Consider the following 22,783-nt stretch of genomic DNA (forward strand, 5'->3'; position numbering starts at 1 on the left):
CATATATATTTGATGTTTATGATGTGCAGGAGGTGGCAGTGGATGCTTACCGTCCATCCTTGTGTGTTGCTCCTCCTTCCGTGATYGTCTTGACAAAGATTCCCAGTTTTTCCAGTCCCTGATCAGCTCCCACACCCATCCCTATGATACTGATGCCCAGTCCATCCTCTCCTAAAGCCAGCAGGAGCACAGACAGCTTATGAACAGAATCCTAAATGGTTTCTAAATTAGACAAGAGATGCTAAAGTCTGGGTTGCTGGTGATGCTTTCCTTTCAACAGCTTTTTTCTGCAGAGGTTGTCACGATGAGCAAACTCACCTGAAAGACTTGGCAGTTGTTTTACACCCTTCGTGATGCAACCTGGGGTCAACTGTGCAGCCTTGGGACTATAAGACCTCTGCACTGACCACAGAGCTAGTGCAGCCACTCAAGATGCTAGATTCAGATCAATTAAAGGCCTAGCAACGATTCAAGGAAGGCACATCATCTGCCAAGTTTCAGGTCAGTTTAAAACTGAGACCTTATAATAACTGGGAACAGAGTTTTAGCTGTTTTAAKCAAACTTTGTAAATGACATTGCACTGGATGTCATTTAATGAATAATCTCACATGATCTGTTCATGCTTGAAGTAGAGCCATGTTTATGTTGGCTGAAGTCAGTTCACTTTGGTGGCCATCTTGAAAAGGGTTGACTCTAATCTTTGAGTTAGAGCTGTACAACGATTGATTACTTTCTTTACTTGTTCATGAGATATATTGCTTAAAAAGCAGACAGAGTTGACACAAACACTTTCTGCCCAAAGTTTGAAACAAATTTCAAAATGTGTTGGAGATATTCAACAGCTACCACAYAAAATTGTAGGTTAATATCTGTAAACCTGGCTCATTTATGGCTATTTTTGGCTTTTTGAGGCAGCCATCTTGGATAGGGCTGACTTTAAAAATTCTAACCCCTCGTCCCCGCAGTGATTACCTTCTGAAAGTTTCAATAAGATTCATCCAGTGGATTTTAAGATATTTTGCTAATAAAAAGCACAATTTTGCAAAACAAAACCAAATCTTGCATTCACCAGTGGACAACAAATAAGTCAAATATGTGCAGATCCAAACCTTTTTCTATCTCCACTGGAAAAACGTCCATTTTTTCCACTCTCTTTTCCAGCTCAAACTCAGCAGAAGCAGACACTGGGTCGACATCCTCATTGGTTCTGTTGTACTCTGAGTTGGAATGCATGCTGTACACCTGAAATACATGTWAAATGGCCAGTTAAAAATATTCTATAGCGGCCTCAGATTAGATCAACTAATAAAAACGGGACTGCTAAAAACCGCCTGTTCTATGAATTATTTAATAAATGAGCCAACTGTAAAATGAACCATCTGCAGCTACTGACACCACAAGACACTGTTTATGCCTGAAAATCTGTCAGTGATGGTGGCAAGAKACGACAGACTCGGCGTCTTGTGCAGAACATATGCTCCAAATTATAGGACTGCTAAAAATCTCAAGCGACCTCACACGACTTCCACAAAAACTAGCCGATACTACAAGGACTGCTTCTACTTTAGTTTGCTTTTGTAGCTAAGATCCAGGATATTATTGTTCATGGTCTTTAATAAACAACCTATTAAAAAACAAGAAAACAATAGAACATTTGTTTCCTCATATCAATGATTGCATTCTTAAACAGAAAACTTGCAAGCCAAATTTATGAAAAGCTGCCAGTCGTTACATTTGTTTGTTTACCTACAAAAACAGTTGAAGTGACTGAAAATTGGTTAACAAAGAATAAATAGAACCATTTGGGATGGAGAAATYTGACAATGTTGATTAATTTATAACCATTTAAGTGCAGATTTGAATAAAATACACAGATAACAGTACTTAACAGTACTTTGCATATCCATGTCTTAAAATTACATATCAATCTATCAAATAGCATCATTTGCCGTAGTTCCCTTTTTATGGTTGATTTCATACTCAGCTCAGAGCTGTCTTTCAAGTAAAGGCAGCTTTGAGCTTGGTGCTGACAGAGCGAGGCATGCAGATCCATTTTTCTTCTTTAACAGATTAAAAACATGGCTTTGGGCTAAGTTTTTTTTTCTGGAAAAGAGACAGCTGCTGGAACTGACAGCTCCACAAACATACCACCAAAGTGCTTTTTCACAAAAAAAAATAAATAAAATAAAACCAATATTTTTATGAGAAATGTGAAGAATAATTCAAAGTGTATATGATTTTTAATCACCCTACCTTGATTGGTGCTGTGGAGAACCTGACCTTCCTCCTCCCAGCCTTGGATTCTTCTTCATCGTGACCCCCCAGCTCAGGCAGACCAGGAATTTCCTCGTATTCCACTAACAGTTGCTCATCTCTCTGCGGGGAGCTTTCCTCCTTCTGTCTTAATGGTCCTGAAAGCTCTGGGTGGGACCCGTACACAAAAGATTTGTTCTCAATCCCAGAGATTACCGTTTGGTCCTCTTTACCTTCTGAAGAATAATCCTTTCTCTCACCACTTCCTCTGCATGCCACATGTTTCAGCTCCTCGGTGGTGTTCTCTGGTGTTCCTTTTCCCATCATTTTCTCACCTTCTTGCCTTGCCTCATTGTCTCCACCTTCCCTTTTTACCTTTCCTTCCACATCCTTGTTAGTGTTGACCTCTCTGCTCAGGATCCCGTCTAGCTTAACACCTTCTCCCAATCCAGACTGTGTCTTTTTCTCCATGTCGTCTCCTTCCATTAACTCATCTTGTGCAGTAAGGTGTCTGCTCTGCTCCTCCCTCTTACCCTCCCATTCTTTGTTAACCTGCTCATACTTGTCTCCTCTTCCTTCTCCTCCATCCTCAGTGAGTCGGTTTCTTTGCAAGTCGTCTGTMGAAGCGACCGAACTGCTTTCTCCTGTTCTGAGCTCCACACTCTTCAGAAGCCTCAGTGTCTCCTCAAAGACATCATCTAACTCAGCCACCAGGCGTCTTCCTTCGGCTCTGTCCGGACTCTTTGTCCACCGTGTGTCCACCTCTGTCCACACCCTCTCTTCCTCGTTCTCGTCGCTCTCCGAAGACTCGTTCTCAACATCGACGAGTTCTGCCCTCAGCGTTCGCTCAGGGGTCGAGCAGGAGTCAGGCGTTGCTTCGTCTCTCCTCTCGACCTCAGTTAGTAMATCTGTGGTTTGATCACATCTGTCATGAACTTCTCCGGGGCCGTTTGGTGCAGAAGATTTAGAGTACCTTGCTGGCGCCGCCGCTAAACAAGACTTGGGTTTGGAAACATTTAAAATGTGGTTTACGGTTTTATTCTTATCAGACTCATCTTCTACGCACCTCACGTTCCCACTTGACCCCTGCTCCTTCTCTCTCGTCCCATCTGTACCCTCCACATTTCCCCTGCCAATCAGAGGTCTTAAAACCTGCCCGCTACTGCTTCCACCCTCCATCATCTTGGTCTCAAACAACTTTCGGGCAACAGAAAACCTCTGAGCCAGAGCGACTCTATCAAGTTCTCCCATTTCCTCCGCTCTGGAAGATTTGCCTCGCAGTGGTGTTTCTGAGGAAGAAATGTTGGTCACACTGCTCATGACRGAAGAAGAGCTGACAAGTGTGTGTCTGGATCTGGAGAAAGGGGAACTGTAGAGCTGGAAGCTAGGATTTGGAGGAGGAAGGAAAGGTGTTGAGCAAGAACTCAGGGCTGGAACACCACCTCGCCTTGGCTGTTGACAGTCCATTTGAAGGAAAATGTTCTCTCGGAGTTTGGCCCCTCTGGCGCTTTGAATTCGACCCCGACTGCCACTGGTGCTGGACACTATGGAATCAGTCAAGTTGGATAGAAGCATGTTTGGATGCACTGTGGATGCTTTGCTCCTTGSCTCTAGACTAACCCCAGTGTCAAAAGAGCATTTGATGGCATGAAAGTCAGATTTGTATGTTATCCTGTGAGGAGAGGCACTTCGACCTTTGTTGTCTGGCCGCATCATCTTAGAATTAAGTTTTTTTAAAAATCTCTGAGAAGCAGGGAAAGAGGTTATTCACTGCTAAAGGAAAACACCTGGACAAAAGTTGAAAAGGCAGACAATGTCTGAGGATCTGCTGGTACAGTGGTTGCATTAAGGCAAGAAATGCTTTATAAAAAAAAACTTTTTAGTCTTGAATAAAATAGCTTTAGGCAGCAAAGACAAGCTCAAGGTTCAAACATCCTTAGATTCTTCTAATCACCATCTCTTTAWATCTGAAAGACAAAATTAGGAAAAAAGGAAGATGCCTACATCATCAGRTGAACTGGTTAATTGTTACAAGTTAAACAATAAACAGGCCAATATCCCAAAAAGCACATTAAACTCAAGAAAACTATAAAGTTTAACAACTTTTGCACTTAATTAGATTCATGTCACATTAATTGAGTTGTTCCTCTTGTTCGCGTTGAATGTAGCCCAGGAAATCTCCCATGTGTGTTAAAGCCGAGTAAAACTATTACATCAACTCACTTGCTGCCAAAAGTAAAGATAAATGCCTCCAGGACTCAAACCGGTGCAAATGGAAGGTGTCCAACAGGCAGAAACGACGAATAAAAGCCCAAACGTAGCTGGTAGGGGCTGCAGTGGGAACGAAGCTACTTCTCAGGTATTCACAATCACCTTGTCCTGTGCGTTCACGTACATCCGTAAAAATTGGCACTCGAGAAAACGAGCAAATGCGYTTTAACGCCTCTCTTGTTTGTTGACATTCAATTCACCTTTTAACTCTGTTGTTAAGCCTTAGACTTTACGTGTCAAACAAAAATCCAAAGCTAGMATTAGACAATAAGTTGTTGCCTACTCAACTTGCTAAGTTAATTAGTAAAATGAACTTAACCTTAATACAAAGACATGGCTCATTACATTTCCCCTTGCTTACTTTAAAAGTCCACAAAAAAAATTACGTTTTTTTTAAATAATTTATAGGCTACGTGTCAATGTTATGCTCATTTACTTGTGACATTTTCATGCACACAAAACTAATACATGGCAGGAAAAWCTAAATTTTACGACTGCACCTGAATGCTGCACACCTCTACAGTGTCCAGCCTGCCTGCCTCGAAGAAGTGCGCGCGCAACGATTTAGCAGAGGAATAAGTATACCTACTATTTTTTTTTTAAAGAAATGAGAAATGTTCTTACTATTTTCCCGCGACAGTTCCTTCTTGACATTACGGGGCTGTTTGCTCTCAGTGGGTCGGTCGCTGGTAATAACAGCTCCCTCGCTGAGATAAATACAAGGCAGATGGCGAATAATGTCTCTAAATACTGTAAATGGATTATCCCCTAGTAATCCTGTGTAAACTACTCCAGTAACTGTGAAACACTGGAGCTGAGTGGCTACCAACGCTGAGACATGTTAGCCTACATTTGACCAGCTAATAATATCTGTCCCCTGGTACATAAAAGGAGTCTTATTTTAGTCATGACTGCAGTCTGTCACGGTCCTAAAAATGACAGTTTTAATAATTCTTGTGAAGCTAATCTTGTGCAAATTAAACTATTTTTACAACACTGTATCTGCAGAGTGTTGCCAAGTTCAGTTGCATAGCAGAATTTGAAACTATGAAAAAAATCCACTTACCTTTGCCTGTCTTTGTTTGTACAATCACTAACAGAGCATCTTTGAGAGGCAAGTTTTGTGGGAATATAACTTGTGTTCATCATCCAGGTAAGAGTGAGCTACATCTCCCACTATCCACCTGTGTGTGTGTGTGTGTGTGTGTGTGTGTGTGTGTGGCAGTGATGCTGCACCTGCTGGTCTGTGTGTCTGCCTACCTGTGTGTGAGTGTGAGCTGTGTGTGGGTGAGACAGTGCATTATACCTGTCTGTCTCTGTTGGAGCCATGCTGTGCTACTGATGAGACATTCTGGACTGGACTCCACTGGACGGGACTGATCGGTGCAGGGAACAGTTCTGCTTGATGTGACCTGGATCTGACTGGAGACCATTGTCCCATGCGGCACAGGGACCTACTTGATATAAATACTGGCCAATCACAAAAGCCTCYGACTGAATGAGGCTAACCTAGAGGGGAAGGGAAGGAGGGACAGTGAATTAAAGCGGAGCTGGAAATTGAGGGGATATTGTTGAGGTGGGGTGGCAAAGTAAAATTAGAGAGGTATAGTATCAGAAAAGTGAGGCGGGGTGGCAGAAAACGAAGAATGAGGGTAGAACTTTAACCTAAAAAGCCAGAAAGAGAAAAAGAGGAAACTGGAACGGCACAGGTAAAACTAACAAACACGGGTTTTGATGTTGAAATCACTATTTATGATAAATGAAGGGAGAAAAAGAAAAAGCTTTCTTGGCATAGGGGGTAAAATAAGTATTGAACACGTCACCATTTTTCTCAGTAAATATATTACTAGAGGTGCTAATGACATGAAATTTTCACCAGAGGTTGGTAACAACCCAAGTGATCCATACATACAAAGAAATCAAACCATAGATGTCCAGAAATGAAGTAATGTGGAATGGCACAGGGAAAAAGTATTGAACACACTTACTGAAATTTATCTAATACTTTGTACAAAAGCTTTTGTTGTCAATGACAGCTTCAAGACGCCTCCTGTATGGAGAAACTAGTGGCATGCATTGCTCAGGTGTGATTTTGGCCCATTCTTCCACAAACAGTCTTCAAATCTTGAAGGTTTCGTGGACCTCTTCTATGAACTCTGATCTTTAGTTCTTTCCATAGATTTTCTGTTGGATTCAGGTCAGGTGATTGGCTGGGCCATTCCAGCAGCTTTAGTTTCTTTCTCTGAAACCAACTGAGAGTTTCCTTGGCTTTGTGTTTGGGCTCATTGTCTTGCTGAAATGTCCAGCCACGTTTCATCTTCATCATCCTGGTAGATGGAAGCAGATTTTTATCAAGAATGTCTCTGTACATTTTTCCACTCATCCTTCCTTCAATTATTTGAAGTTTGCCAGTACCATATGCTGAAAAACAGCCCCACACCATGATGTTCCCACCTCCAAACTTCACTGTTGGTATGGTGTTTTTGGGCTGATGTGCAGTGCCATTTGACCTCCAAACATGATGTGTATTCTGGCATCCAAACAGTTCAATGTTGGTCTCATCTGACCAGACTATATTCTCCCAGTATTACACAGGCTTGTTTAAATGTTGTGCAGCAAACTTTAAAGGAGCTTCAACATGCTGTTTCTTCAGCAGTGGAGTCTTGCRTGGTGAGCGTGCATACAGGCCATGGTGGTTCAGTGCATTACTTATTGTTTTCTTTGAAACAATCGTACCTGCTAATTCCAGGTCTTTCTGAAGCTCTCCACAAGTGGTCCTTGGCTCTTGGACAACTCTTCTGATAATTCTTTTCACTCCTCTGTCAGAAATCTTGTGAGGAGCACCTGGTCGTGGTCGGTTTATGGTGAAATAATGTTCTTTCCACTTCTGAATTATGGCCCCAACAGTGCTCACTGGAACCTTCAGAAGTTTAGACATTCTTCTGTAACCGATGCCATCATTATGCTTTGCAACAATAAGGTTGTGAAGGTCTTGAGAGAGCTCTTTACTTTTACCCATCATCAGATGGTTCTTGTGCGATACCTGGCCATCATTTGGGACTGAACCAGCTGATATTAAYTTGCACTGACAAGGGGCAGGCTTGCTTTCTAATTACTGAGAGAGTTCAGCTGGTGTCTTGGCTTTCCATGCCTTTTTACACCTCCCTTTCTTCACGTGTTCAATACTTTTCCCCTGTGCCATTCCACATTATTACAAATAACTTCATTTCTGGACATTTATGGTTTGATTTCTTTGTATGTATGGATCACTTGGGTTGTTACCGACATCTGGTGAAAATTTCATGTCATTAGCACCTCTAGTAATATATTTACTGAGAAAAATGTTGACGTGTTCAATACTTATTTTACCCGCTGTAACTCTCAACTTTGAACACGTCACCAGCAACAGGTGACGTTGACTTGAAAAATCTGTTCCTCCTTCCTCAGGTTTATGTTTTTTGTTCACACCCCACTTACAGAGAACCTGTCCTTGTCCAGTTTTTTAATTTTTGAACTTAATTGAGTAGTTTTTTTTCATGGTTGAAGCTCGACATAAAGCCTTTTTTTGATGAACAAATGTTTAACTATCCGTGCCTCTCCTCAAAGCCAGAAAAYGGACAAGCTCATCAACAATAAATCGATTAGTTCTATTTGGGTGGTCTTTGTTGCTCTGGCCACATCAAAATTAAATGTGAGCATAAAACTCAAGCCTAATTTTCTTTGTCTCATGTTTAGCTGATTGCCACATAAAGTCTGCACAAAGTATGTTCATGTTTTTAAAGCAAAAAGAGAAATGTTGATACAAGCAGGACAGTATAAGTGTTGCTATTCTCTAGTTCTACCACCAGAGGGTATTCATAACACGAATCTACTCTTTTCATCATTTAGAATAGAATAGAACAGGGGTTCTCAAGCCATTTGGGTCTGGGGACCCCTTACAAGGGCGAAAAAAATTCCAGGGACCCCCTCATAAACCCCATGCTGTTTTAAAATATGATTTATTGCCACTTCAACGCCTAAATGCTATGGGAATATATATATACATATATATATATATATACTGTATATATATATATATATATATATACACATCTACCTACATATATACAACTATAAAAAACAATAAAAAAGCACAAAAAATGTTCACCCTGTTATACATCACTTGTCAGACAAAATATTAGCCAATAGGAGTTACAGAAAAAAGCTAATGGTAAAGCTCCATACAGTTATAGTCTGTAATCATCTATGTTTAGGAATTCCTGCATTCACAGGAGGTTTAGATTCAGTCTGCTGACCCACGGTTCAGTTCACACTTCAGATGAGTAGTTCTGCCCCTCTTCAGCGAGGGTTCAAATGTAGTTGTGAATAACTTTGATTTGTGCTTGAAGTGGCATTTTTTTATTTTGTACGGCTCTGACCCTGATAAAAAAACTTCACGAGGACGGTGATACTGCCACTTTGTGTTTAGATGAGCAAACTGCATGTGTGTCAACAGCATCAAAGATAAACACCCTGTGTGGCTAACTGGCATAGATTTTCATTTTTATTTAAAATCAAATCTTTATAGAAAATAATTTTTTCTTTTGAATTTACTACACAAATGTTTGAACATAATATTCAACAATTTAATTTTCTATATTTGGAGTGAACCTTCAGGGTAACTCGTTTACATTTTTTAAATAATACACTAACGACAAGACTTCTGTAATAAGAGTCACCTGGAAAACTTGCTCAATCACCCTCCAGTTTTATGGTCATTCATGCTGAAGTGCCTTTTCAAACAAATGCAATAAGGCAGCTGTAAACAGCCCCCTGCACACACACACACACATACACACACCTCTGTAACAGGTGCACACATTCACACATTGTAGTTCACCTGATGCATAGAATAATAGCCTCAGTGTTGTCAGTTTGCCAGATGTGGAGAGAAAAAGGAGGTCAAAGTCAGGGGAGTTTGTGATGCAGCAGTAGCTGTCCTCCACTGTTTCATGTCTCACTCATCATGTTAAAATCAATTCATGTCCTCATCCAGTCTCCTGACCTTACATGCAGACCACCATCCCCCACCCCACCCCCTGCACTCTTTAATATCCTGCTAGTTTAGTATCCTCTCTCTGGTTCTTAAAATAAATAAAACATGTTTTTATTTTTCTGCTGAGTTATCGGGCGGTTGCATTACCACCATTCTGCAGGATATCATTTGTTCTGTTTCTGCAAAAAGATTTAATGTTGAAAGATTGATTGACTGATTCAAGTAATCTGTATTTTCTATGTGTTTTTTGGAAGTTTGTTTTAATGATGTTTGCATGACCGAAAATGTGGCTCTGCTGTTCTACAGCCTTCTTGTTTTCAGCTGCTGCATGCCCACAGCTAAAGTGGCACTATGTTAATTTTAGATATACTGTAAACCGACCAAAGGGTGACGCATTAGCAATGATGGCATYGCCCTATCTGTTACCATTTTACACAAGTTGCATCTTTATAGGAGGAAACCAAATGGTTTCATAAACTTTTCTTAATGCATTTATACCTAAAAGAGAATTTGACCCTTTCCAGAGTTCTACTGTTTCAAACGCTAGGACCACAGAGAAGAAAAGCACGGCCCAGAGTATGGTTTCAGGATGTTATGCTGATTGATGTAATTCACTAAATAACACAAACACCACCTGACTTATGACATAGGGAGCTAAAGACTCACAAACATGGGTTCAGTTTGTGATTTGTGGAAGACAGATCAGATTGTTTAAATTCTGATGAACCCAGTTGTACTATGTTTTGCTAATAGCCSCTCATTCATTCCCTTTTTTTCCTCTTAATTTTTATTTTTACTGGAAGGGCTTGTTTGTACCTGTTGATGACAGAATTAACCAGCAGTATTTTGCGTTTCTGTGCATGCCACTGATCACTGRTCATCTGAAGACTGACTGATTAAATATAGATTTTTGAACATTATTGACTGTGATATTTCCCAAACATCTCTTTAGACTATAATTAAGGCTGCTTATATGCTCTACAGTGCATGTCTAACTATATTTACTAAAGTTGGTAACATATGTACATTTGAATAATCCCTAGGGCATGCTTTGCATGTTATTACAGCATTTTTGCCCTAAAAAGCCTCTAAGGCAAGCTGATACTATGTTGCATGTGCAGCACAGGATGAAGGCAGCAGCCTGTGGTGGTGTGACGGAGAGGAGGTGGAGGAGGAGGGGGGAGGAAGAGGGCGCAGCCGGAGCTCACGTTCATTAACGACCACCGACAACCGGGAAGCCCGAGCCTCCTCCCGGCAGCATCACAGCCTCACGCAGCCGGGGACCATGGTCGCAGTGCGGGCGTCCCTCTCATCGTCCCCGCCGGCGGAGTGGATCTGCTGCCTGGATAAAAGGTGGGTGACGGTCGGCCACGCGCCGCCGCATCCCCTCCTCGTGCTCGTTTTCATTCATTCGCTTGTGTCGATCTATTCCGAACCGGCGGTCGCCGCGCGTGACGCGTGCGTGAGGCGGGATGATGTTTTTCCATCATGTGAAATTTCTGTCACAGCAGTTATTGACCTTTATTTATTTTTTGTTTGTTTGTTTGTTTTTTTGTCTTCGGTCAAAAAAGGCGTTGGTGGCCTCCAGGTTCAGTGGGCTTCCTGCACTGATGGATGTGACCCACATGGTTTATCTGCAGATCTAAAAGCCATGCATAATTAAAATACAACCGCGGCACGTGTGCTAATGATTTCCTGAATAAAAATGAAAGAGGCWTTGTTTTTGTTTTTCAGTTTTATTTCAGGCTTTGTGACATTGCTGCRTGCCAGACTGTCTATGACTGGAGAAAAAAAAATAGCCTAACAGAATTTCCACTGGGACAAATCTGGTCTTGAATTAATCCTCTAAAAAAATTTAGTCTATAAAGATTTAATGACATTTAAAAACTGGAGCTTTTGGGGTTGGGGGGGTGGTGGTAATTACTGCAAATGATGGCCAAAGAATGGTCTATAAGACATGCACCCCATAGTTCAGACACCCACACATATTGTGCACATCTCTCTGACACATCATTGCGTTACTATTGGCAACCGGAAGCTACCATCTTGTCCTCTCATCCACATCTGGAATGAGACCGGAGGCATGATGTGCTGCGCTGATACTTTTAGTCACATTAAATATAGCAGTATTTAGATATGAGCCTACAATCAACCATTACTTCCGTCCTTGATTATTCTAAGTAATTGCTTATTTTAGATGGTGAGAAAGGCTTATTAGTTTAGGAAAATTTGAGACAGAATCTTCACATGTGCTTATTTTGTTTAACCTGCAGTTCAAAATGCAAACATTTGTTTTCTTAATTGACAATCAGGAAGCTAAAATCGTTACACTTCTGGCCTAGTTCCTTTTAAAACGAACTGTGTTTTGCGTATCAGTCCAACATTAAAATATAKTGGTGCAGTGCCCATCTGGAGCTAAATGCAGCCACTCTGCAGTGGAAGGTGGGAGTCGATGCAGCCGGGCCGGACGGGACAGGATGTTGTTGTGGAGCACTCAGCGCTCCTTAACTATCTACCTCTTATTCAATCAATGTCCACAAGAGCGTTGAGCCTGTGTGTGTGTGTTGATAGAGCTTTCATCGAAGTTAGTAACTGCTGATGTGAAGAAGAGTGGTTGATGAGTGGACGTGACATGAGCAAAAAGTTTGGGATGTGATTGTCTTTCTTGTGACTTTCTAAACACTTTTGCGTAGGGTTCCAGTGATTCAAGCAAGATAAGATCAGATTTCCTTGGCTCTTGATAGACGATAGCCCACACACTCACACACACTAACACACACACACAGGATGGGTCAGATGAAAGTTTAAATTTAATGCATCCTTAATCAAAAAATAAAATAAATAAAATACAACCATAAATTACAGAGGGTAGTTTAAATATGTAAAAATGAGATGGTAAATCAGCAAATGTTTTCCAAATGAGCTTATTTTAAAAAAATGTATTTTATATCAGATAATAAGCAACTTGTATTGTCAAACAGTCTATTAAGTAACTAAATTTGCAAATATTTTCAAATTGTTTTAGTGATTTCTAAATGTTTACTTTAGTATATATTCATTTTAAAGAAGACGCATCATGTAAAATTCAGTTTTTTAGCTGTTAAATACATTTTGTTGTGTACTTGGGGYCTCTAGGAATGCAKAAAAAGTGATTTTAGTCTCTCCCAGTACTATGTAGACATATTTTTACGTTTTTGGTCATATTTTTCAACCCATTCAGTTTTCTCTATTTTCCATTACCTCTTCTGAACTGTTCTGTCAATGTTTTTGTGATGGAACTTTTAATAAGGTACCAACAGTTTCCTCGTCGTCGTTCTCCTCTGGCTCTGGGTCAGACTCCGGCTCCAACATGTGAGGCTGGATGGACATGTCTTATATTGTTGACAACTTTTAATTGATTTGTACATAAAAAAAAACCTACGCCGCAAGACAGTAGTAATCCCCTCTCTCAAAGTGGAGTGGACCAGTCTGGAAGCTGGAAGGGACCGGGATGTGAAGCGCCTATTTGTCCCCCGTCCCCGAAGAAGGGGACATAGAAATATTCTTTGTTCGTCCGTCCATCTGTCCGTCCATCYGTCCACCAGTCCATGATGAGGGACATCACCGACGGTTCGTGTCAAGTTCTATCTTGTTGGATTTAAAGAGACAGCCTCAAAATGAGTTACTTCGAGACACACCTCAGAACAGGGGTGAATTAGGGGCTTGTGGAGTTGCAATAAGGAGGAATTCAGACCAAAGCATTTCAGTTCCACTTTATAGCTTTAATTTAATTCAATTCAAAAATACTTTATTGATCCCAGAGGGAAATTAGATGTTGTTGTAACTCATAGTCCTAGCTTGGGGTCTGTAGACATCGGTCTCTGCATCGGTCTCAGGAATAAGATGGGGTCTCTTTTTGTTGTAACAAAAATACCCCAACTGAGTGATTTAAAGGGGAAAAAGAAGGWTTTAAAAGCATGATGTCCACTTTAAATGTACTAATTTCAATGTCAAAGGAGAAAAAAAGCCCCTCATAAAATAAGAAACAAAATCCACACAATTTCTCCCCCATTTTTCATGACTGACATGTCCTTAAAATTAAAACTTGTAAGCAAAATTTGTGAAGACCCGGCAGCTGCTTTGTTGAGTAAAATATACAAATAAACAGACATGTTAGGTTGAAACAGTAAACTTATCATTACTCTAGAAGTAGGGGTGTAAGAAAATATCGATACACTGAAATATCGCGATATTTCATTTCCCGATACTGTATCRDTATTCTAAAGCCCTGTATCGATTTTTTATTAAGGTTTAAAACGTCAACTTTCCTGCCAGCCGTTCATTTTTATGTTGTAGTTCAGCCTCTGGCCACTAGTCAGCAGCAGTGAGCCAGCCATTTGGCTCCTCTACCTCTTGAGGTAGAGGCTATTGTTAAGTGTTGGGTGACCATTTTGTAAATTAATATTAAAAACTAAAAGCTGCAAAATATATATTTTCAAACTATTTATTGTCAAATTTAGTCTAATAATTGAAAACATGGATGAAATAAAAAATATGAAACAAATAAAATAAAACACATACTGTATAAAGCAGAACACAGCTAAATGTATCAAAAGCATGTCTCTGTAATATTAGAATTATCTGAGACAATGAATTTTGGTTTTTCAATTTTTTTCCAGTAAGAGGTTTTTATTTAATAGAACTTTTGGACAAAAAAATCGCGATATATCGCCTTGTATATAGTATCGCAATATATCAGGATATATCGTATCGTGACCCCTCTGTCATGATATGTATCGTATCGCCAAATTCTTGCCAATAMACAGCCCTATCTAGAAGTAGTTTTGCAGACGCAGCGTGAGCTTGAACGCAGAGCTCTGTCTTTATGGTGCTTCACAGTCCTGTATGATCCCCAAGATTACGTCATGACGGACGTCTTACTCGATTTTTTTCTTTTCTTTTTGTGTTTAGCAGCAGATTCACTTTTACGTTACTACCTTAACGTCTTCCCTGAGATCCTGCTCTTGTCTGATTCCAGCATATTTGTTTACCGAGACAGACTACAGGCTGTAGGTTCACTGTGTGACTCAGGCTTCTGAGTGTTTTATTTACATTTAGTGCGTACCTGCATTTTAGAAAACTCTTTCAAACTGCATCGTTTGATATAATTTCATATAAATTTTTTTAATTTGTGTTTGATTTCATAGTTTGCCATAAGTATCTTTAATGTTTACTTTGTCACCACAGCTGGTTAGATTGAAAACTGYGCTGTGCTTTTGCTGATTAAAATTCAGTGTTTTTAGCAGGATCTCAGGTTGTTTCCGGCGATGATGATGGGTGCCTTAAGTAGCTTCTTTCACACACAAAAAAAGAGCTTCTGTTGTTGTTGTATTAATCTGCCTGTGCAATGAATATTATGAAACTGACACCAGTCAACCTATGAGTTATTTATCTGGAAACAGTACCATTTTACCAGATGGATTTCCCCCCAAAACAGACTGCAGAACCTTCTGGTGTCACTCAGCGATTTTTCTGTGCTGGTCGGTCTGTAAATCCTTTGTGTGTATGTGTGTGTGTAGGTTGCTGTGATTTGTTGTTGAAAGCTGAGATCTCTGCTGACATTAGCATTGGGGTGGGGGTGCCGAGAAAAGAGATGTTCCAAATAGAGAGAGGRAGAGAGAAAAGAAGGATGGAAGAATGGTGGGTTGATGCAAGGYAAACACCTCTCAGGTCACATTCATATCACACCATGAGGGACACAGATTTCTCTGGACCAGCAGATACAGAAAATAGAGTGAGGGTTTTTAACCAGGRGATCAAAACAAAAAGAGTAGTTTTAATAAAAACAAGTGAATGGATGGGGCTAATTCTTGTCTTTTTCCTGTTGAAGTGTGTAGGAGTCTCCTCTCTGAACCATTAACCCACGAGGCTCCGTCTGAGCACCAGAGGCTGGTGTGCAGGCAGGTGGTGGATGATGAGTCAGAGACTAAAAACAGTGTAGAAATGGGGGTGGGGGTTCCATCTGTAATTGGGCAGATGTTTTGCTGTCAGGCAGGTACAGAGAAGAATAAATTGCCTCGGGACACAGATATACTGCAGGGTATACTGTATTTATAGACCTACTAGAGACGAATAGGAGTATTTGTGCCTTTATTAATCAGACAGTGAAGAGGTTATTATGAGATTGGTGACACCTAATAAAAAGAAGGAATCCATGGCAGTAACTGAAAGAAGCAAATTTCATTAAGAGGAGTTTGTCTTATCCGGTCGTGTCATGCTATGAAAAAAAAACGCACAAGTATTAAGGGGCAGAGACAAATAGATGGAGGACAGAGATATATTGTATGTTGCAGACAAAGACGATGAGCGCTGGGGGGCGAGAGAAAGAGCTGAAAGAAGAGAGGGGATAGGCATGCTCTCATCTGTGAAGGAAGCAGCTCTCAGTGCATTAGCTTTTCTGTATAAAACACACACACACACACACACACACTTAAATGAGAGAATGAGTCACTAGCAAAAAAAGAGAGAAAATAAGTGAATGAGCACTTCTAACTGCAGTGTGTATTCCTGTGAGACGTCTCAGCGCCGTAGTGTTTCTCTGCCACGTTTTCCGAGCAGACGGTTTAATCTGTCACATCTCACTTCTCTTTGTGTGTGTTCTCTCGTGTCTGTGCGCATCTCGTAGATTTCCAACAACTTAATTGTGGGTGCCGCTCAGTGAGATTAGAAGCGCATTAGAAAGAGCGCCAGTACAAGATCTTACATCAACACTCAGTGGGGGGGCTCATGCGGAGAAAAATGGCGCTCACAGTTCTCCTCTTTTATCGCTGAGACACTAGGCAGAACAATGACACACACACACATGCATACACGCACACACACACACACACACACACACACAAGAAGATAACACAATAAATACAAAGCTGCTTTTTTCCCCCCTTAAAGGACAGTTCTATAGATTTATTTGACTGTTTTAGGTCATTGACTGCTAAAAGCATTTATTTCTTATTGGCTTATAGCCAATCAAACCATACTGGAAAGGCTTTGGTTTCGAGATGAAATGCATTTTTACAACACAGACTGTTTTTTGACTTTACCATTCTGCAGGCCATCAGAGCGCTCAGGGGAAGATGTGGACATTATTCTGACCAGACTGAGAGAAGTCAAAACCTTCCAGAGATTTCCACCCCCACTCCTACTACAGATCTGTGCCTGCTCCTTCTATGAATGTCTGGAGAAGGGCATCACACGTATGTATTTCTATCCGAAAACATAACGCTTGCCTTCCTGCCATTCTAACCATTAAAGAAAGCACACAATATATAAACCAAACTTCTGTGACAGTCCTGCTGCTCTTTGACAATGTTTGAAGTGGGATTCATTGAGAAACAAAAAAACAGCAATGACATGATCACATCGAACACTTGCATCATTAGTTAACTTGTAAGTTCTACTCAAAACTAAAATTAAAAGTTACAAATTAACTTTAAATTTGATGTTACAATGATTATTTAGWAATCATTTAATAATGATGCAACAATCTTAGCATTCAGTTCTTTCAAATGAGAGATTTATTCTTTGAGACAGTAATGAATAATCACAAAACGACGTTTTCTTTATAAAATGTCTAGTTTTTTATTTAATAATATCATTTTTTAATCGTTATTTAAAAAGAATGAAAAAATGAATGTCACCATTTGATGCATTGTACCAGATTACACTCACCGGCCACTTTATTAGGTACACCACGCTAGTAACGGGTTGGACCCCCTTTTGCCTTCAGAACTGCCTCAATTCTTCGTGACATAGATTCAACAAGGTGCTGGAAGCATTCCTCAAAGATTTTGGTCCATATTGACATGATGGCATCACACAGTTGCAGCAGATTTGTCGGCTGCACATCCATGATGCGAATCTCCCGTTCCACCACATCCCAAAGATGCTCTATTGGATTGAGATCTGGTGACTGTGGAGGCCATTTGAGTACAGTGAACTCATTGTCATGTTCAAGAAACCAGTCTGAGATGATTCCAGCTTTATGACATGGCGCATTATCCTGCTGAAAGTAGCCATCAGATGTTGGGTACATTGTGGTCATAAAGGGATGGACATGGTCAGCAACAATACTCAGGTAGGCTGTGGCGTTGCATCTATGCTCAATTGGTACCAAGGGGCCCAAAGAGTGCCAAGAAAAGATTCCCCACACCATGACACCACCACCACCAGCCTGAACCGTTGATACAAGGCAGGATGGATCCATGCTTTCATGTTGTTGACGCCAAATTCTGACCCTACCATCCGAATGTCGCAGCAGAAATCGAGACTCATCAGACCAGGCAACGTTTTTCCAATCTTTTCTTGTCCAATTTCGATGAGCTTGTGCAAATTGTAGCCTCAGTTTCCTGTTCTTAGTTGAAAGGAGTGGCACCCGGTGTGGTCTTCTGCTGCTGAAGCCCATCTGCCTCAAAGTTCGACATGTTGTGTGTTCAGAGATGCTCTTCTGCCTACCTTGGTTGTAACGGGTGGTTATTTGAGTCACTGTTGCCTTTCTATCAGCTCGAACCAGTCTGCCCATTCTCCTCTGACCTCTGGCATCAACAAGGCATTTCCGCCCACAGGACTGCCGCTCACTGGATGTTTTTTTCTTTTTCGGACCATTCTCTGTAAACCCTAGAGATGGTTGTGCGTGAAAATCCCAGTAGATCAGCAGTTTCTGAAATACTCAGACCAGCCCTTCTGGCACCAACAACCATGCCACGTTCAAAGGCACTCAAATCACCTTTCTTCCCCATACTGATGCTCGGTTTGAACTGCAGGAGATTGTCTTGACCATGTCTACATGCCTAAATGCCTCGGTTTGAACTGCAGGAGATTGTCTTGACCATGTCTACATGCCTAAATGCACTGAGTTGCCGCCATGTGATTGGCTGATTAGAAATTAAGTGTTAACGAGCAGTTGGACAGGTGTACCTAATAAAGTGGCCAGTGAGTGTATAGTTATATACAGTTTGTAGAAAATGGATGCATTTTCTTGATAAAAATGCAAACGTTGTTTTATCAGAAACAACCTCTTGTAAAACTTTTGACAGAAATGTATTTATGTAATATAAAACACACACATGTATTACTTAGGAATCCCCAATTAAATATCCCACTTTAGTAAAACAATATATATAATATAACCAAATAAAATATTCATGATAATGTTTTTTTTAAATGCACTGTTCTGCACAGTTTGTAGGCTCAAAACAAAGCTGAGAACTCTCTGAAATAAAAAAATCTCAGCAGAGATGTGTTTAGTGATGCGGCTCGACGTTTTAGTCCATCTTGACGAGCAGTTGTCATATGTGGCAGACCTGGCTGGAGGCAAACTGCAACTGCTCCAGTGGTGTTATTTCACTGCTGCACATGCACAGTTGTGGAATGATTGGTGTTTGTTAGCACGACCAGATTTATTCTTCATAGACCGCCCTAAAACTGAGCTGGAACTCCTCGGTTCAGTCAGCTAATAAACACATGTGAGAACACAATTATTTAACAGTAGGCAAATGGTTTATCTGTTGATTTGAACAGTGAGCATTTATTTGTTTTATGTAATAAATGAATAAAATGGCTTTGCTAGTGCGAAAAAATAATAAACGCAGATGCCTTTTTAAATCAGTGAAATTAGAATTTCCTTTACACATACAAACAATAAATTAGATAAATCGGTTGAGCAAATGTTTCCCCTAAACAGCAGCATTAATTATATATTAGGGAGCGGCAGGAAATGAATAAATGCATAAATAAGCTTGTTTTGTGTCTGCAGTGTTTCGACAGGGAGATATAGGCACCAGCTGGTATGCTGTCCTGTCTGGTTCTTTGGACGTCAAAGTGTCAGAAACCGCCAATCATCAGGTAGGACTCCTTTAATCATATTCACGTCAGTGCGGAGCTATGCAGTGCTTTTCTGTTAGGCATTTAAACCCCAAACAAATAATTAGCTAGACTCAGTTATTTACTTTGATTATTCTAAATGTAAATGATTGTATTATGGATTTTTTTTCCTCCTGTCCCCTGTTGGGCTGTTTTTGTTGTCCATCATCTATCAGAAACAAGGCGTCTCCACATGTCCTCCTCATGCATTGCTCTTGTACAAATCTCCTGACGTTGCTCTTGTGCCGCAGTTCATGCCTCCCTGCCTAAATACGCTGGAGCAAAGCTGGCGCAGCTCCGACAAACAAATCCTCTGAGGATTGTGCTTTTTGAGACACTGTCTGTTCTTTTAGTGTCAAATACGGGTTATATTACAGGAGACGAATGACATGTGGGAGAAGAAGGACAGAGGGTTTGTCCAAAGTGAAAGACAGAGATAAAAAGCTCCTCCGTTACGATTTGTCCTTTTCATGTATGAAGCCACAAAATGTCACTGGTGGCCTAGATTTATGGCTATATTTGAAATGTGAGATTGGACAGCTGAAAAGGTTTTTATAGCTCAAAGAACATCTGTCTAAACCAGTAGGCAGTGTTTGTGTGTGGATGTCTCCTGTCTGTCCAGTTACTATACTGTATGTCCAGGACTCAGAGATGCTTGTTTTTAGGGGAATCTGTTCATAGTATCGCATATTTGCACATTTTTAGCTCTTTAGTTGATTAAGAAAATATTGTTCGTCTCTGTTGCTGTGATGTTTCACAATAAAGTCGATCTGTTCAGTAAAACATAAAAGAGCAGTTGAAATTAAGGGTGCACTGATTGCCGTTTTCTGGCAGATCACCGATCCAATTTTGTCCAATACTGATGTTTTAAAATAGCTGACACTGTCAGGTGTTATGAGGTCACAATACACCTTCGATGTTCCAATCTTGTTTTATTGATAAACATTGAACAATGCCCTTGAAATAATCGTGAAGAAATTTAGAGTTAGGGAGATTAGTACTGATGTTAAAAGCACAACACTATGTTCTTAAGTTCTCCTTTTTGTAATGTTGACAGTGTTTAATTTATTATGTTTTGATTGAAATAGGTATAGTTACATGTCTGAAACATCTTTTACAACACATAATTAAACGTTTGAATGACATTAGCTGAGGATTTTGTCTGAATGCCTGTGACTCAGCCGTAGGTCAGCAGGGGGCGAGCGAAGGCATTGAAGAAACTGTATAAATACACGGACTTCCTGTTTTTCGGGCAGTGTGGGTTTCTGGTCTGCTTCAGTGACAATAAACCTCACTCAGATTCCAGAGTTCTGGTGTTGTATGGTTTCATTCCTCCTACAAATCATTTTATTTAACATTTGTGTTTATCATCTCGACTTCAGTTTATTGAATACAAATTTTCTTACACAATAAAAACTTGTTTTAACTGGACATTAGGTAGTGCTCACAGCAGAGCAAAAGGGGACAGTGGCTGACCTTCAGATCTTTGTGAAGGTAGATGAGAAGCTGATCGTTTATCTCTGATCTCCCAAAATTAAGGAAATCGGTGCCAATTTATTGGTTCACCCCTAGCTGAAATCCTTTTGCCACACTTGTGTCTGTGCAGGATGCTGTCACTATCTGCACGCTGGGGATCGGAACAGCCTTCGGAGAGTCCATCCTGGACAACACTCCTCGTCACGCTACCATCGTCAGCAGAGAGGCCAGCGAGCTGCTTCGGATTGAACAGCGGGAGTTCAAGAGCCTCTGGGAGGTGAGACATAAAAGGGAGTAGATAAAAGAGTCAACAAAAGCTCAGACCTTCTGATTACCTGTTTTGGAGACTATGCTTTTCAGGCAAACCTCTGTTGCAGTGGTGCTTTTATCCACAAGAGGGCTGCCGACCATTATGGTGATGTTTGTTCCACCTATTAAATTCAGACCTCCAGCAATCCAACAGCAAGCTCTTTGAAAAACAGAGATCCGCTCGGATGGCTGTGTTGTTTCTGTAGCATGACTGATGGTTATATTTTGTAATCAAGGAGTGTTTTTCGTCATGAAAAATAGCTTCTCTGTGGAGACTATCTAGATATGCTTTAATTTGATTCCAAGTCAATTCAATTCAATTTTCAATTCAAAAAATTTATTAATTTCATTAAAAAAACTTTATACAATAAAAAAAAAAAAAGAAAATACACAAATCAAAAATCAAAATAAAATGAAAGGTAGCAGAAGAAGAATAAATCTTGTAATGTCTGCCCCTTTTATCCCCAGAACATATTCAAACAAAACATAATTTACAAAACAGTACAAAATAAAAATAAAAACTCAACTCAAACAACAATTCATTTATCTTCACATTTTACTTTTCCATATACCTTCAGAAAACTAGCTTTTATCTGTCTCTTTAATATATACATAGATCTGGCATTTTTAAGATCATCTTCCAGACCATTCCATAATCCTATACCCTGGATTAAAGTACATCTTTCTTTCAAGCAAGTACGAAAATATAGTTTCACAAACATTTCCATCCCCTTAAGGTAATAACAACTGTCTCTCTTAACAAAATTTGCCTGAATGTTGGAAGGTAATATGTTTCTAAGAGCCTTGTACATAAACAGTAAAATAATATAAGCATAGAAAAAAAAAGCATAGACTTTCAAAATTTTCAGTTTGCAAAACAATGAATTTGATGGATGGTTGTAAACTTTTCTTGTGATAATTCTTACGGCTCTTTTCTGCAAAACAAAAGTTGGATTTGTAATTGTTTTGCAAGCTTTACCCCAGACTTCAATACAGTAAATTAAATGTGGAACAATTTTACAACACAAGCAGAGCCTTGTCATTGAATAACTCCCTGACTTTATACAGTACTCCAATAGATTTAGATATTTTTGTTCTTAAATAATGTATGTGAGGTCTCCATGTCAGCTTGTCATMAATGATGACACCCAGAAATTTCACCTCACTAACTTTACAGATCTCAATACCATCTATTTTAAATAAAAAATCAACAGTTGTCTTCCTATAACTAAATATCATGTAATTTGTTTTATCCAAATTTAAGGACAATTTGTTTTGTTGAAACCAATTTTGTATTTTCTCAAATTCTTTCTGTACCATCTCAAACATTTTTTCTATATCTTTACCTAAACAAAAAAAAAATGTTGTATCATCAGCAAATAAAACACATTTGAAAAGTCCTGACACATTTACTAAGTCATTCACATATAAAATGAATAACGTAGGTCCCAGTACAGAGCCTTGAGGGGCTCCACCTGTGATATTACCAAGTTAAGATCTTACACCATTTATTTGTACAAACTGTTTCCTATCTTTCAAAT

The 22,783-nt window shown here is 39.9% G+C and overlaps 2 protein-coding genes across 8 annotated transcripts in view; one reads left to right on the forward strand and one right to left on the reverse strand.

Moving 5' to 3' along the window:
• LOC106526104 (neurabin-1) overlaps positions 1-5,919 on the reverse strand; it is a 12,363-nt gene extending 6,444 nt beyond the window's left edge. For 3 of the 7 annotated variants that reach the window (XM_014020621.1, XM_014020638.1, XM_014020593.1), the window contains exons 1-4: positions 4,478-4,602; positions 2,255-4,221; positions 1,111-1,243; positions 51-171 (exon numbers count right to left, since the gene is read on the reverse strand). In XM_014020621.1, coding sequence (XP_013876075.1) covers positions 51-171; positions 1,111-1,243; positions 2,255-3,970 — 1,970 coding nt within the window. In that variant the 5' untranslated portion in view covers positions 3,971-4,221; positions 4,478-4,602. Of the gene's footprint in view, positions 1-50; positions 172-1,110; positions 1,244-2,254; positions 4,222-4,477; positions 4,603-5,149; positions 5,377-5,591; positions 5,742-5,831 lie in introns of those variants that run through there. The other 4 variants (XM_014020629.1, XM_014020612.1, XM_014020605.1 and 1 more) reach the window with 4 other exon arrangements.
• Positions 5,920-10,723: 4,804 nt separating this feature from the next.
• Positions 10,724-22,783, forward strand: part of LOC106526166 (rap guanine nucleotide exchange factor 4) — a 32,698-nt gene continuing 20,638 nt past the window's right edge. Inside the window, exons 1-4 of the mRNA XM_014020678.1 lie at positions 10,724-10,913; positions 16,650-16,792; positions 19,351-19,439; positions 21,064-21,210. Of these exons, the coding sequence (XP_013876132.1) occupies positions 10,846-10,913; positions 16,650-16,792; positions 19,351-19,439; positions 21,064-21,210 (447 nt within the window). The 5' untranslated portion in view covers positions 10,724-10,845. The remainder of the gene's footprint in view (positions 10,914-16,649; positions 16,793-19,350; positions 19,440-21,063; positions 21,211-22,783) is intronic.

The sequence above is a fragment of the Austrofundulus limnaeus genome, unplaced genomic scaffold (assembly GCF_001266775.1).
Source record: "Austrofundulus limnaeus strain Quisiro unplaced genomic scaffold, Austrofundulus_limnaeus-1.0 Scaffold3, whole genome shotgun sequence".
Taxonomy (NCBI): domain Eukaryota; kingdom Metazoa; phylum Chordata; class Actinopteri; order Cyprinodontiformes; family Rivulidae; genus Austrofundulus; species Austrofundulus limnaeus.